Here is a 16,087-nt window from a genome sequence, read left to right as displayed (position 1 = left end):
CACTCTATTCCACTCTATGACACTCCACTCTATGACACTCCACTCCACTCTATGCTACTCTACGCCACTTTACACCACTCCATGCCACTCCGTGACACTCCACAACACTGTACTCCATTCTATGCCACTTCACTCTACTTTACTCTACTCCACTCTAGTGCACTCTATGCCACTTTACTCCATTTCACTACACTCTTCACCACTCCACACCTCCCCAGTAACAAAAGCCACTGCAGCCCTCACGGTGTGGGGGATGGCCCTAGCTCCAGGGGCCTCCTCTACCACTGTCAGACCTTTGGCCTGAGAGCTTTGGTCTGGGTCTGGAATGTGGGGAGCCCCTGCATGGACTTTGAAGGGGGTCCCTCAGGTTTCATTATGCCACTGTCTATGCAGCTCTACTCTAGTCCACTGTACGCTTCTTCACTCTGACACTCTATGACACTCCACTCTACAACACTGCACTTCATTCTATGACACTCCATGCCACTTTACTCCACTCTACGAGACTCTACTCTACAACACTCCACAATACTGTACTCCACAATACTGTACTCCATTCTACGCCACTCCACTCTATGACATTCTACTCTATGCCAGTTCACAACAATCTGCTCCACTCCACGCCACTCTAGGACACTCCACTCTAGGACACTCTACTCGGTGCTACTCCAACCTGTGTCACTCCACTCTACTACACTCCAAACGACCCCACTCCACTCAACGCCACTCTACTCCATGCCAATATACTCTGACACTCCACTCTACGACACTCTACTCCACTGTGTGCCACTCTATTCCACTCTGTGCCAATCTACTCTACTCCGTGACACTCTACTCCACTCTTTGCCACTTTACTCCAATTCATGCCATTCCACTCTACTTCACTCAATGCCACTCCACTCTAAAACACTCTACTCCACTCTACGACACTCTACTTCACTCTATTCCACTCCACTCTAAGACACTCCATTCCATGCCACTCTCCTCCATGCCATCAGCTTTTAGTCATAGTGAACAACAGCTATTCTTATGAGCAACATGGCTAAAACACATTGGTAAAGCCAGTAGCTCTCGTACAGGCGAGACCTATTGGCTATGCCAATGCATGTTCTGAATGGGACCACCATTATCTGAAATCATCAGAGGCAATGACATCATTGGTGATGCCCTTAACTGGGTGGTCGCTCAGTCACCATGCCTATTGGATCTAGGACCACCAGCAGGTTGTCCTCGATGGAGCGGATTGGTCAGCAGCTCAGTGAAATGGGCGAAAGGGACAGCCGCCATTTTGTAGAAGATGCCTTATAATTAGGGCTTCCGGTTTTCCGTTTTTACGGATTTCTACATATAAATACAGACGGAAATCTATATTTCCTTTGTCTGTATTTATATCTAGAAACGGCAAAATACTGAAAAATGTTGCCACACTGCCGTGCTCGAATCCAGCCACGCCCCCTTCCTACTGCTGGAAATTCCTTCCCAGGCGCGCACACAGCCGCACCCGAGTACTTCACAGGTCTTTTGAAAGACCATTTACTTGTTAAGGAGGCTTTATTGTTCTTTCACCCCATACATTTCACGTGGCAGCGTGAGAGCTTCGGACCGACATAGCTGTGCATCTGATTCACGCTCAGCACCAGGCGTCTAAAGTTAGGAGGAGGAGACAGAAGAAAGGTGCTATTATGGGGCACAACACTGGATGTAGCCTGCAGGATAAACTTTTGCACCCCAGCGGGGTCAACTCAGTCTTTCATCATTCCAGGGTCGCTAAAAAAATAATACCACCGCCGCCGTCACTCCTGCACACAGAGATCAAGGACAAAGGAGGGCCCTCCGAGGGGGCAGACCCCGGGCACAGACAGGGAACCACGCACACAGGCCCGCTTTAAAAACAGACACAGGAAACAACACGCAGGCCTGCGCTTAAAGCAGACTGTCAGAGAGTCTTGTCCACGGGACTGCTCCTAAAGCAGGCACAATCATCATGGGAACTACGCAATAGCAACCGCACAATCACAAATGTCTGCCCTGCTGATTTAGGTGTTTTTGAGGCAATACTAAAGGCCCACCGTTTCCTCCAAATAATCGTACTGCTATTGAGGAAGCCATAGGTTGAATCTGTTAAAGAGGTCAAGCCCAGCTCTTCGAACAGGAGCATAAAAGGAATGGTTCAGGCGGTCACAAAAATCTTGCAATGGCCTACCTTTTGTAAAATTGTTAGCATTAGTCAGAGGTGCAACTAGAGACAAATTTTGGGGGGGGGGGGGCTGAGCAAAAATTTCGGGGGGGGCTGAACTTTAAGCAATAGGCAGAGTGGAGCTGCAGGGGTTCTTAGAAGGGGTGAAACAACAGCGAAGCCTCATTAACATGCAAATGGTCTTTTAAAGACCTGAGAAGTGCTCGGGTGCGGCTGCTTTTTTGCCCGGGAAGGTGTCTCATCCCGGGCTGCCACACACGACGGGGGGGGGGGCTGAAGCCCTGTGAGTCCAATGGGTGTTGCGCGCCTGGCATTAGTCAAAGCAGATCTGACAAGTCGGAAAAGAGAAGAAGGGTGGGTGGAAGCGTGTTTATTTCCTGGTCTCAGGAAACTTCCTATTTTGGCTGAACATCTTTTTTTGTACCTTTTTATAAGGACTCAACATTTATCTTTAAAAACGGTGTTTCTAGTCTCTTATTTTCCATCAGTCACCTTGTAATTAGCAGAGCATCCCAGGATGTGTTGTGTGATTGTGGCCTGGACATACAGTTGGCCAACTTCTCATCCCTGAAAGATTTTATGGATCCAGTGAAGGGTTTGTAGGCTTAGCAACAAGAAATAGTAAAGGCAAGCGCAGGTTTAAGTAGGTTTGTAACATGAGGTTGTACCACTTCTTCCCGTTTCCTAGGGAGGGCTAGTTTCAATACAGGAAAAGAAGAAACAGTTGTTGTAGGAGGTAATTTTTGCTAGGTAAGGGAAAAATGCTTAAAAATGTGAAATGAACTAATTCACTTGAAGGCAGATTTCTAGCTGGCTTTAGATGGAAATACAGAAGCGCTGGCATATGTTTACTCCTGATAAGTGCTTGTACTCTATCCTAAAGTGCTTTTATAGCAGAACTGAGAAGCACAGGTACTCTCCTTTTGAAATTACTCAGTACCGGACCATTTATAGCACTGCTAAAGCCACAACAAATCACTAGTTTAAGTGAGCGCATGTATGCATTGTTAATTTAAAAAAATGTGGAAAAATACTAGCTGTAGCGTCGTCTTTTACTTGTGGCAAAAATAAATGTGGATAAATACAGAAAAAGTGCCCAAAAAATAAATATGGATAAATACAGACGGAAATGGCAAAAGAATAAATACCATAAAACCGGGAGCCCTACTTATAATGTAAATGACGGCATCATTCCCGCAGTCCACAGGATATCACAGGAGAGGCCTGTGCCAAAGCTGGAAGTAGTCCAGCCGCCAGCAGGCTTCAGCTCAGACCGGGGAGAGGAGGGCGCCTCTTTGCAGCCAAGGCCCTTTAAACTGCTCAGCCTGCCTGGCCCCTAATTGAAATGCAGCCGCAGGCCCCGGCTGACGCCGGGCTCACCGTGGACACGCCCGCTCCTTTCCTCACAAGCTGACCTCCGTGTCACGGCGCGCGCACCCGCCCACACCTGCAGGCGCTGCTATTAATAGGCGCTAGGGCACCTACGCCGACCTTATTAACTTAAAAATAGTTACAGTTCTGCATAGGCCGGTGAATAAGGCTGCAATGGGGGAAAGAACGGAGTGTACGACGGATGCATTGTGTAGCGATTTATGGAAGTCTCTCTTCACAGGAGGCCACAGAACGTCAGCGCTTTACAGGCAGACCCTGCCACATGTCACACAGGACACTTTCCACCCTAAGATCTTGCGTCTTTGAAACACTGCTGCTTTCTGTGGCCCTTCAACCATCACAGCATCTCTGATCTGAGAGCGTGGCTTCCTTTTCTTCTCGTAGTGCCTGACTCCAGGCAGCCTGTAACTTGACGCAACGGGAACAGAACTGCACACACAAGCACAGGCAACGCCAACAGGTGTCGTTTGTGACGTGGGGTTATCGTTTATGGAAAAGAATAAAATGAAGATAGCCTCCTATGTGCACACACATATGGCGAGCACCCTGAAATGTGTTTTACCCCCATAAATAACAGTTAGAAGGAGGTGTAGCCTAGTGGTTAGAGCTGACCACCTTGGGACACGAGGAACCAGATTTGAAAATTATCCTCAGCTCAATATTGACGGCAAATCACTTAATGTATCCGTGCCCCCCCACCCCCCAACTATTAAAAATGGGCATTACAAAAGTATTTCACCTTGAGTGCACAAGTCCAATCCAATTTGGCCGAACATATGGTGGCGGTCTTGAAGTTTTAAAAAACATTTAAAGATTACTATTAGTGAATAGAGTGCCTATTGGTGGATGGCTGATGAAGAGTGGGGGGACAAGTAGGTGCTGAAGGACAACCAACTTTTAGAATATAGGGGGGGCACAAAACGGTGTGTGAGAGTGAAGAGCGAGAGTGGGAGAGAAAATAGACCCATATGCATTGCAAAGCAAGGCTCTGACGTCATCCAAGAAAAACACGGTTAGTTTGAAATGTTCCTTGGGAAGAACAAATGCAGGAATAGGACGATAAGTCGTGAAGAGCAGACAGCCGCGACAGACAAGAAAGCCGCCAAATCACCAATCAATTAATAATCTGTTTATTTCCCTTGAAATAGCTTTAAAAACATTATATAACACCAATTTACAAATTCGTAAAATGCAAATTACTCTCCTTAAGCAGATCTCAATTGAACAGCCATTAATAACAAGAATTTTCGATGCATCAGGTCTTGCATGTGCGAACGTTTAACTATTGGCATTGTAAATGACAATGCCATTCATTCATCTGTTTTTTTATAGCAAAACATGTATTAAAGGCATTGTCTTTTTTTTAATGCCAATAGCTCCAACTCCCGCAAATGCGAGACCACTCTAATGGTGGCCGCGCCCATTTCTTTAGACTCTGCTTGCCGTATGCAGGTTACAGCGAGCAGCATCTAAAGAAAGGGACGTGGCCAACATTAAAGTGAAAGCACATATGGTGCGTTTCCACCCAAAGCAAAAAAAATGTAAATATAATTTCAAAGGTTCTGTAGCGCAGCCGCTAAAGTCAAAGCGGCCCGCACTGTTAATTAAATAAATAAATAAGCGCGGCCGCTAAAGTGAAAGCGGCCCCCGCTCCAAATTAAATAATTAAATAAGCATGCCCGCTAAACTGAAAGCGGCCCGCGCTGTAAATTAAATAATTAAATAAGCGCGCCCGCTAAAGTGAAAGCGGCCCCCGCTGCAAATTAAATAATTAAATAAGCGCGCCCGCTAAACTGAAAGCGGCCTGCGCTGTAAATTAAATAATTAAATAAGTGCGGCCGCTATAGTTAGAACGGACCGTGCTATAATTTAAAAACAAAAAAATATAAAAGCAGGCCGCCTGCTGCGCTGTCGTATGTGGTATCGGGGAAGATCATTAAAGAAAATAGTGCTCATCGACTTATAAAGCAGACCGTTTAACAACCCAAGTAAAAAGTCCAGTCGCTATGGGAGGTTACAAATGCAAACAAGGCGGTACCAAGGCGAGACCACTGAGCCTATTCACAAATGAAAAGCAACGATTTTGCAAGGACAGTAACAGGAGCCAATTGAAAAGATGCACTGCCCGGGCTCGACCTAAAAAGAGCTTGGTAAGGCTGGTGCCAACGTCCTGGGATGTTTTCACAGCCCTCAATGGACGTTGGCAGTTCAAAGTCTCGGAATACGAGCTGAAAACCACTATTTATTGTGGTTTTCAGCTCGTTTTCCCTGCCTTTGTGTGACATCGGCACCTCACCGGGTGCCCGTGTTGGGAGCCAATATCGTGTGTCACACGGTGGCACCGTGTGAGCTGGCACGTACGGTTCTGCAAGAAAGGCTCTGCAGCAAGTAGGCGCTTGAAATAGGCGAAAACAAATCCTATGAGTTCTATTTACCCATAAGAAATAAATAGAGCAGACTTTGTATAGGAGCCCTGAATATTAACAGTGTTATCTTACGGATTTTTGTATTTTATTAACCATTTTATGGTGATTGAAGCATGCAAGATACCAAACAATATTAGTTTGTAGTTTAAGAGATCTTAAATGGGTTCACATATAAGCATGGCCAATGGTTTTTAGCAATGTTGCACAGCATGCACGATGCTGGGCAGCATGCACGATGCTGTGCAGCATGGCTAAAGAAGAATAAAAATTGCCTCAGATGCAACTCACTGCTTCATTTTATAGCAGCACACACCACGTATGCCCATGCCTACAAAATGACATGGGCACTTCTTTTCATTTAGCGATAATACGAGTTCGATCAATGAATAAAAAACAATAGTCTAAATTGTTTTTTAAAGTTATGTAGGGAAAAGCAACAAAGGGGTGCGGAAACTGGCTGAAGTGGGCGATACCCTGCTCGCTAAGTTACAGGTGGTCCAGAATACCGCGGCAGGGCTAATCTTGAACCGACCTGCAGGCCCCCCTTCCTCCCCTCTGCTGAGGGACCTGCACTGGCTGCCGGTGAAGAAGCGGTCCTTTTTCAAAGTCTGTTGCCTCTCTTATAACGCCTTGAGAGGCAAAGGCCCACGCTATCTTCAAAGAAAACCCGCAACTTACGTACCTGGCTGAAAACGTGGATCAAGTACACAAGCCCTTCTGTGTGCGCCTCGTATACATCAAACTCGCACGGGGGGCAAGGCCTTTTCTTATCTTGCCCCAGGGTACTGGAATAAGTTACCCTTAGCACTCCGTGAGATCCCAACATATAGTAAATTCAGGAAACAAATAAAAGCCTTTTTGTATTAATCTCATATGGTGGCCTCCCGGTCAAGAGCGCCGAGATGCCCCCGGGTGATACGTGCGCTATAGCAAATGGCATTAACATAACATTACATAACAAACAACAGAGGGGGCTGGGGGACAGAAGCAACACAGGGGCACCGGTGGGAGGAAGGAACTGAGGAGGCGAAGGAAGCCACACAGAGATCAGGTGAGGAAAGCAAGGAGGGCACGGGTGAAGGGTAGAGAAAAGGATGAGAGAGCAACTTGGAGCACTGGGTGGAGACAACAAAAGTGCAAGCCCATCATAGAGGGGCAATACGGAGCATGGAGGGAGAAGAGAAGCACCATAGGGAGACAGTTGGAAAACACATGCACTCTCGTGGAATGCTTAAGAAAAAAGAAAATTTTAGTTCCCTAAAACTAAGCAGTGGAAGGACACAAGTAAATTGGGAAAAATGGTTGAGAGGAGGGACAGGCACAAGATGGACAAGGCAAGCCATTTATTATGAACCAGACAAATGAGAGTGACAGTAAAGCCAATCAATGATAAGTAATGGGCGGGCCACAAGTCCCTCTATATTCTTGGTAAGCCCAACGTCTGTCGTTTGCAACCAGACAGGTTCTCAGTCTGGTAGGACTGACATAACTAGGAAATTGACCAGATTTCAGAGATTTTATAATCTCTGCCAACAATCACCCAGTTGTAGTTTTTTAAAACTTTATATTGTGGACGTTTAAATGATCTAATTCTTATCCCTAAAGAAATGGAGTGCTTGGGCATCGGCGATGTAACCTGGTGCCTAAGGTGCAGTACATAGACCTTGGAAACTAGGGGTTTAATCCTAGCTTTGGCACTTGATCAAACATGGTGGGAGCCTGGGAAAATCACTCTATTTTGCTAATTATAAAATGTTGATGTAAAACCATTACAAGCTCAGTGTATTGTCCCATTCATCACCTTCCACGTGTAATACTGATTTACCGTACCACATAGTTGCTAGTTACAGGGATTCTGGCAGCAATGCGTACTAACAAATAAAGAATAACATAAAGAAAATATATAAAATTGAGCCGGCACATACAAACATACCAAGTGGAAAAAAGACATAAAACGTGGCTTGTTGCGGTAAGCATGGTGTGGGTTACATCGAAAAGTGCATGACTGGTAGAAGTGCATACTTGAGGCCTGGGTTGTATAATGGGTTAGCTCTGAAGACAGCAGTATCATAACACAATGATGGGGACAGAGACAAGTGTCGGCATTATTAAGCTACACATGCATTCTTCAGGTGCCTTGAAGGGGGAAGAAAAGAGACAGGAGATGGGGGACAGATAAGACTGGGTAGTGATTTAGTTAAATAGAATTAGTTATCCTCTGAAGAGGTTGGATTTGTGTTCCTTGGTCCTCAAATCAAATCAGGTGTTTGTTAAGCGTGACTACTCACCCGTAAGGGTCTCAAGGCGCTGGGTGTTTGGGGGGGGGGGGGGTTCGCAGGTTCCAGTCCATCAAGGAGGGTGTCTATCGAAGAGCCAGGTTTTGAGGTTGCTTGCGAAGACGGGGAGCAATGTTATCTGTCTGAGGTGGAGCGGAAGGTCGTTCCAGGCTCTGGCCGCGAGGAAGGAGAATGAGCGGCCTCCCGATCTGGTCTTTCTGGTGCGGGGGACCACGGCGTAGGAGAGCTGGGCTGATTGTAGGGTCCTTTTGGGTGCATGGAATTTGAGTCGGCTATTCAGGTATGCTGGTCCGGTGTCATGGAGGGCCTTGTGAGCGTGGGTTAGCATCTTGAAGGTGTCTCTAGCTTCGTTGGGGAGCCAGTGAAGTGTTCGCAGGTGCTGGGAGATGTGGCAGTGTCTTGGCAGGTTGAGGACCAGTCTTGCGGCGGCTTTTTGGATGTTCTGTAGCTTGCGGGTGATTGTTTATTCCGGCATAGAGTGCATTGCCGTAGTCGAGCCTGCTGGTGACCAGGGCGTGAGTGACGGTCTTTACAGGTTTCCCATTAGCTCCAGGACTGGTGTCTTTGGGCCAGAAATTATTTGCTCCAGTGTTTTTGAAGCTGATAATTCCAGTTAGGGAGACACTGGTAAAGCAGCAGGCAACTTGCAATGAGGACCCTTGTACTGTAAGGCTGTGGCCAGTAACACAAATGTCAACAAGGCATCCACCACAGTGTGCACTTGAAAACGCACCCCAACCATTTCTCCATCGATGACGCAAGAAGAGCACTGATCACAATGTCTGCAAAGCACAACAGGCACATTTTAGATTCATTTACTGAAATTGAACTCAGCAAAAACCTGCATACCAATATCATTTGTTTGCCCTTTGATAGTGAGTTTTAAACCCCGGATAAGAGCTGCAGGAAGATAATACTGTGTGCACAGGCCCAAAGGAAAGTTTCTATTTGTTGTGTTGAAAGCATCCCCAGCCGAATGGAAGACTGGCTTTTACACCTCAACTTGGACAGCGACAGAATTACGAGGAGGACTCAGTGCCTGTAGTTGTCAAATTGTATTCGAGATATAGAAGGACTTGCGAACTGGCTGTTAAAATACAATAAGTTTAGCAACTCCTAAATTAATGTAAAAACGATGTAAAATAATGCATATTTATTATTTAACTTAAATATATTCTAATTAAATAAGAAATATGTACTGCAACATTTTCTAATTGTCTTAGATATTTTACCTATTTTAAAGAATTACTTTTACTTTAACATTATTTCATATAGGTTCCTCCGTTATATTCTATTAACTAGTGTTGCAGTACCAGTGGTTGGCCATGTGTAGTGCTGAACTTCCAAAAATAGTGTAAACTACTGCTAAGGTGCTGTTTGTGAATACCAAAAAGTAGTAAATGCACTCAAGAGTGTAAACTTACTCAAAAGTGCACTTTGTGTATCAGGCCTATAATATCTACATTTTGGCAATAAAGAAAGAGTTTTGCAGTATTTACTAGTTTTTGGTAAAAAAAAGAGGAAACTATCAGCAAATGAGTGTTGGAATGTATGCCATCCAGAAATTCTAAAACAACTTTTGTTTTTTTTAGATAAGGGCTCCTCATATGTTGACGACGGCCTCGACTCACATGAGCAAAATAACCCAGAGATCTGACTGTACTCCATCAGTGTGATGTCTGGTCAAGAGTGAGTGAAAGGTAAAATGTGCAACATCAGCACAGCAGGAGTTATGCAGACATCTGAAACAGACGCCAGCAAAAAGAATCCGCCCACCCCACGTGCGCATGTCTGCCGGGCTGCGACAAATATATAGAAGCTGCTGTGGTGATTACAGATGTGGAACTATTATAAAGACTACGGGCCTGATTCACAGAGGTAAACTTACGCTTTTGTGTAAGTTTATGACTGTTGGTATTCACAAAGGGATTAACGAGCAGTATCTTTATGAGTGCGGAGTCTCTGCGCATAAAAAGACCTATCTTGTTATGTGCGGAGACGCCGCACTGGTAAAGATACTGCTCATAAATCCCTTTGTGTATAGCAAACAAATGTAAACCTACAAAAAAGCGTAAGTTTAGCTCTGTGAATCCAGCCCTGCCAAGAACCACGCATCAGGTGTTAGCCTAACGCATTTTAAAGTGGCGGTCCGCATCACCGCCATAAGAGACAGCTAGTGTGATACCGGCTGGCTAAATTGTGTTGGATTATTGGCAAATCAAATGAAACATTCTTTTTCTTGTTGCGGCGCCCACCGCAGGCAGAGAGTGTGGGCAGGTATTCTGTGGTCCACGCTGCACCTCATAGGCTGTGCACTCTCCGTTTGCTAGCCAGGCTGAGAAGGGTCATCAGGGCGCGTGACTGATAACAGACAGGAAGGTTTTTAATTTTGCAAAATCCTACCGGAAAACAACGTGCAGCGGGTTCCATAACAATCGAAACTGTTGCCAACCAGAGCGAGACACTCCTTAGGAGTGGAGAGCTTCCTGTGACTGTTCATCCCAAAGGCTTAAGAAATGTGGCAGCTCAAGACATGTAAACAAGGTTACCGGCTGAAGCGCTAAGCTTTAAGACTTCCAGGCACTTGTGAAATGACAGCAGGCGGCAGGTTAGTCTCCGCTGTTCCCTTTTGATATCAGCGGCATGGGCTTAACTGTATTAGGTTAACACAAGTGCAATGACATGAATGTGTACGATGTGCTCAGTGATAATTTCTTTACCTTTATTTGTATATATATATATAATATATATATATATATACGCTCCAAATTTCCACCAAAAGCCTATTTCCGAACTCACGGCGGGTGCACCAGAAAACGGGGATGGAACCCGCTTGTTACATAACAACCAAAGCTCGATGGGTGCACTCACAGGACGTGTCAAAATTCTTCGCAGACGCGTTTCAGCGTTATGCTTTCCTCAGTGCGATAAAAACATTTGACACACAGGCACACTATTTAAATTATCCAATGATTTAATTGGTGCGTTCATGGCCAATGGGAGGGCAGCATCCTCCCCAGGACCACCATTGGAGAGCCGGCAATTTTGAAAATCGTTGGCTTTAATGCTTAATGAGTACAATTATTGAATGCACCTAGATGTTAGGCACCCCCAATTAATCCAGCCAAAACTCGATGTTGCTCCAAGCTGCCATTTCAACAGTTCAATGTGCCACAAACGTCCTTGGCCTGCCGCCGGTTTTGATACACAGTGTACTGCGGGTGTTCGTCAAATGGCTGGACAACCCTGAATTTGAATAATTCACGACCTTCCATATATATATATATATTTACCTTTCTTTACCCTTCTATATGTACTGAATTTCCTCCGTCTGCGGCTATGGTTCTATATCAAACGATTCATTTGCTCTTTGCAATGGAGCATTGCAAACATTTTTTAAACTTGTACGTGCAGTCATGCAAAATTTCTGCCTGTGTTTCTTGCTGGAGGGATTCTTGTAAGAGATGTTGCACATCATGTCCCCATGTTTCAGTGGTTCAATAGTACGCCTCCTACATGTATAGTGCCAAAAGTGATCAGTTGAATCATGGCTCACAAAAAATTTGAGAGCTCTATGCCACACATTCTCATTGTGTTTGTGTCCCTTAAAAATCACATCCTTTTGTATCTGGCCTTCGATGATGGATCCTTCTATTCTAACGTTTGCCCATCTTGACATCAGTCGTGAACTAGAGGGCATCCACAAAAGTGCAGTGCTAGCTTCGGCCAGAAGTAGGACCATCTGTTGGAGCCTCGGGATGGTATCTTTTTATCAATACTCCGGACCAACCGCAGTATTGTTCTGTGGCATGGCCAATCGTCCTGCACTCTCCCTCTTAAGACTACTACCTCTTACTACTCCCCGCGTCTACTGAAGCAGATGTGGGCGCCACTCCTTCTTCCACATCACAGCAAAAACCTGAAAACCTCCGGACCATCACCTCAGTTCCGGAATAACGAATGGCCCTCAAGACAGGGCTGTTCGAATAAGCCTCCGGGGCCTGCAAGCACCTGAATACACTTTCGGGTGATTAGCAGCGCTTTATAAATCCTGATTGATTGGCTATTAAGGTGATGTCATAACACCCTACTGGGTGGTCTATCGGGCAATCCTACAAGACCATGAATGTGTGCGTCTTGTTAAATCCACACATCTCCTAATACAACAAGGGATTTAGACATCTTTTTTAAGAGGATTTCCCCCAGTGTAACCAGTATGCAATCTGTAAAGGAACTGAATGCCCCATCCATCAAATGTGTATATAGAGTGAAAGGTATGCATGGATGTAAAATGTAGAATGGGCTGCTTGTGGCTAGTCATTCTGTTAAATGCATCCAAAAATTCAGTAACTTTATTGTGGGAGTTACCCACTGGTTTGCATTACCCTATTTCAAGGACAGAGGCACCTGCAATGCCAGCCCCCTTCACAGCCACTCTTCTAAATTGTCTGCAGGGTGAGAATGGTTTAAACACATGACAGAGGCCTGAGGAATACTATAGCATATTTGGGCCAAAGCACCATAGACCTTTTATGATACTTGTAAGATGATCCTTTTACCCCACACATAGCCTTTCAACAGTAAATTACCACTTAAGATGATGGGCAGAATGTCTGTCTACAAGTTGGTGATGCTGCCCAAGCATCACTTCCCTAGGGGTATGTTTACATATCTATATACAATCTGTATACGTGATCATGTTTATATATCAAGATACCGTCTTTATACAGGATCATGTTTACAAATCTAGAGATAGTCTGTATAAAGGATTATATTTAAAAATCTAGATACAGTCTCTAGAGGACTATGTTTACAAATCTAGAAACAGCCTGTATACAGGATCATGTTTGCAAATCTAGATACAGTCTCTATACAGGATTATGTTTGCAAATCTAGATACAGTCAGTATACAGGCTTTTGTTTACAAATCTAGATACAAGATGTATTATCATTTGTAAACAAATGCCGGGGCCGATTCACAGAACTAACTTAAGACAAAATCCTAAACTTACTACTTTTGGTATTCATAGAAGTTAGGATTTTAAGACAAAACTTAAGACAGACTTAGGACAGACTTAAGACAGACTTAAGACAGACTTAAGACAGACTTAAGACAGACTTAAGACAGACTTAAGACAGACTTAAGACAGACTTAAGACAGACTTAAGACAGACTTAAGACAGACTTAAGACAGACTTAAGACAGACTTAAGACAGACTTAAGACAGACTTAAGACAGACTTAAGACAGACTTAAGACAGACTTAAGACAGACTTAAGACAGACTTAAGACAAACTTAAGACAAAATCCTAACTTAAGTCTGTCTTAAGTCTGTCTTAAGTCTGTCTTAAGTCTGTCTTAAGTCTGTCTTAAGTCTGTCTTAAGTCTGTCTTAAGTCTGTCTTAAGTCTGTCTTAAGTCTGTCTTAAGTCTGTCTTAAGTCTGTCTTAAGTCTGTCTTAAGTCTGTCTTAAGTCTGTCTTAAGTTTGTCTTGAGACAAACTTAAGACAAAGTCCTAACTTCTGTGAATACCAAAAGTAGTAAGTTTAGGATTTTGTCTTAAGTTAGTTCTGTGAATCGGGCCCTCTATGTTTAGTGATTGGGAGAGCTTACAAAAGACGTATCAGGTTGGGCAGTCCCACCACTTTGAGAACAGTAATTTTGCCCATCATTTTAGGTGAAAATTGGCATTAAACTCATCAGTGGTGAAGAATTTCTCAACCGCCCTCAAAATCTAACGAATAGAGGTAAGGGGATGGTTAAAAGCAAACAACACATCTTGGGTATACCACTATAAAGCTGATCATATCTCACCATCCTATGGTCCAACATTCATGTATTTGCCTAAATAAGACAGAAAAGGCTGTGATTCACAAGATAAACCTTGTAATGTATTAGAGAAAATGCTGTCTCCTGCCCCTGAATAGCGGGAAGGGTCATGCAGTCGTAGGATGGCCGCAATAGGTCGGTCTGATAGTGTTGCCATTTCTTTAGGTTCAAAGGCCTGACAAAGGTTTCAATGTTCTAACACAGCATCCATTATAGGCCATTGTATGACACAGAAGTTAAAATGTAGTTAAATCCACATTGTTTAAGATTATATACTCCTTTAAACTTTGTATGATTTGCCTAGAGCAGCAGTTCTCAACCTGTGGTTCACAGACCCCAGGTGTCCATAACACCTCCTCAGAGGTTCGGCAACTGTTTAGAAAATTAAATATTATTAGCAATTTAATAAAATATATATGTATACCAGAAAAGACTCTCTTTAACAGTAAATCTATAGAAGTAATTTGATGTGGCCACTTACCTGCCATGCCTCAACTTTCATGATGTCTACGCATGACCCATTGGTGAAGAGCCCCTTGCCTGGGACACAGGTGTGGATTTCCTGTAGGGCATGTGCAATGGAGTAGACTGCTAGATACACATTGTAGGATATCCGTAGGTGGATGAAGTCTAAGAAAGGGGTCTCCACACTGGTAAGGTTCTCCTCTCCTGTACATGGCGGTCTGAATCCCACAGTGTTGTTTCCACCTCTCGTCCCTTCATCTGGGCTCTTTGGAGGAGAGGTTGGAGCCTGAGAGTTCTTGGTAGTCTCTGGGAGGTAGCAGTTGAATGTTTCCTCCCAGAACTCCCTTACAAACCCATTGCCAGGGGATCTTTTCGGATGCACCTTCTGGAGGAACTCTCGTAAACCAGGGATCTGTCCTGCCCTTAGAGCGAAACCTATGGTGCCACCAATCACGTGGAAGAACTCTGGCATGGCTATCAAGGAGGAGCTTGCCCATGCCTCGCTCGCTAGCCATGTCCTTCCAGTAATATTGCGCCGCACTATCTCCTTGAGAAGAGGCTCTAAATCGGGGCCACTGGAAAAGACAACAATAACCTTAGCTTTAGAGTTCTCTATGACATCCACCACATGCTGAATGTCCTCCTCCTCTGAGTACTGAGAAATGAGCTCACTGAAGTTAATACAGATATCTCGCTCTTCTGCTTCTTCCCTGAACTTCTCAATCCCTGGTCGGCCATAGTCATCATCTGCCGCGATCGTGCCGACCCAGTTCCAACGGAAATACTCAATGATGTCAGCCATGGCTGTGGCCTGGTGTTCATCATTTGGAATAGTGCGCAGAAAGGACTTGTATTGGTTCTTGTTGCTGAGAAGTCGGCTCGAGGATGCATAACTGACCTGTGGGAAGAATGAAAAAAAAAAGACAAAACCATTGATAAGCTTTGATCAGCTCAAGAAATAACTTCAAATACAAGAGGTAGAAAACAGTAGAGGAAGAAAAAGTACAGGTCTGAACAAGGACACAATATTTCAAAATTGCAGGGGTGATTCTCAAAGGTAACTTACACTTTTGTGTAAGTGTACACTTTTGAGCAAGTGTACTACTTTTAGGTATTCATAAACTCCCGTTGTAAGTTACTGCTAAGAAAATGAAACAGCAGTAAGCCCAGCTCTTTCCTCAGTAGATAGTGCTGCAGGGATGCACGTCAGGGGAGGAGGGCACGCAGTCTGTTTTACTGGGGGGAGGGGTGTGCCTGGGCTGCACTGAATTAATTCCCAAATAACTGTGATTTTGTGAAGTTTTAGGGTTGTCTAACCTGCATCCAGCAGTGCATGTTGTTATGTTGTGTGTATTTGTAAAGCCCTGTCTTTTTGTAGATTGATTAATGAAAAATTCAGGTGTTCAGCTTCTTGTGTAATTCAAGAAGAGTGGAGGAGGCTCTGATGTGGAGTGAGTGGCCGTTCCATGCTCTAGGAGTGATG

At 44.5% G+C, this 16,087-nt stretch overlaps 1 protein-coding gene and 1 long non-coding RNA gene across 4 annotated transcripts in view; one reads left to right on the top strand and one right to left on the bottom strand.

Annotated features, from left to right (window-relative positions):
- CASR (calcium sensing receptor) overlaps nt 1-16,087 on the bottom strand; it is a 606,327-nt gene that overhangs the window by 99,468 nt on the left and 490,772 nt on the right. For both annotated transcript variants that reach the window (XM_085621014.1, XM_085621013.1), the window contains exon 4: nt 14,621-15,502. In XM_085621014.1, coding sequence (XP_085477140.1) covers nt 14,621-15,502 — 882 coding nt within the window. The remainder of the gene's footprint in view (nt 1-14,620; nt 15,503-16,087) is intronic.
- Nucleotides 1-16,087, top strand: part of LOC146801354 (uncharacterized) — a 463,543-nt gene that overhangs the window by 218,813 nt on the left and 228,643 nt on the right. The window lies entirely within an intron of this gene.

Source organism: Triturus cristatus, chromosome 8, assembly GCF_964204655.1.
Source record: "Triturus cristatus chromosome 8, aTriCri1.1, whole genome shotgun sequence".
In the NCBI taxonomy this organism is placed as follows: Eukaryota; Metazoa; Chordata; class Amphibia; order Caudata; family Salamandridae; genus Triturus; species Triturus cristatus.
This window is presented reverse-complemented; position numbering and strand designations above follow the sequence as displayed.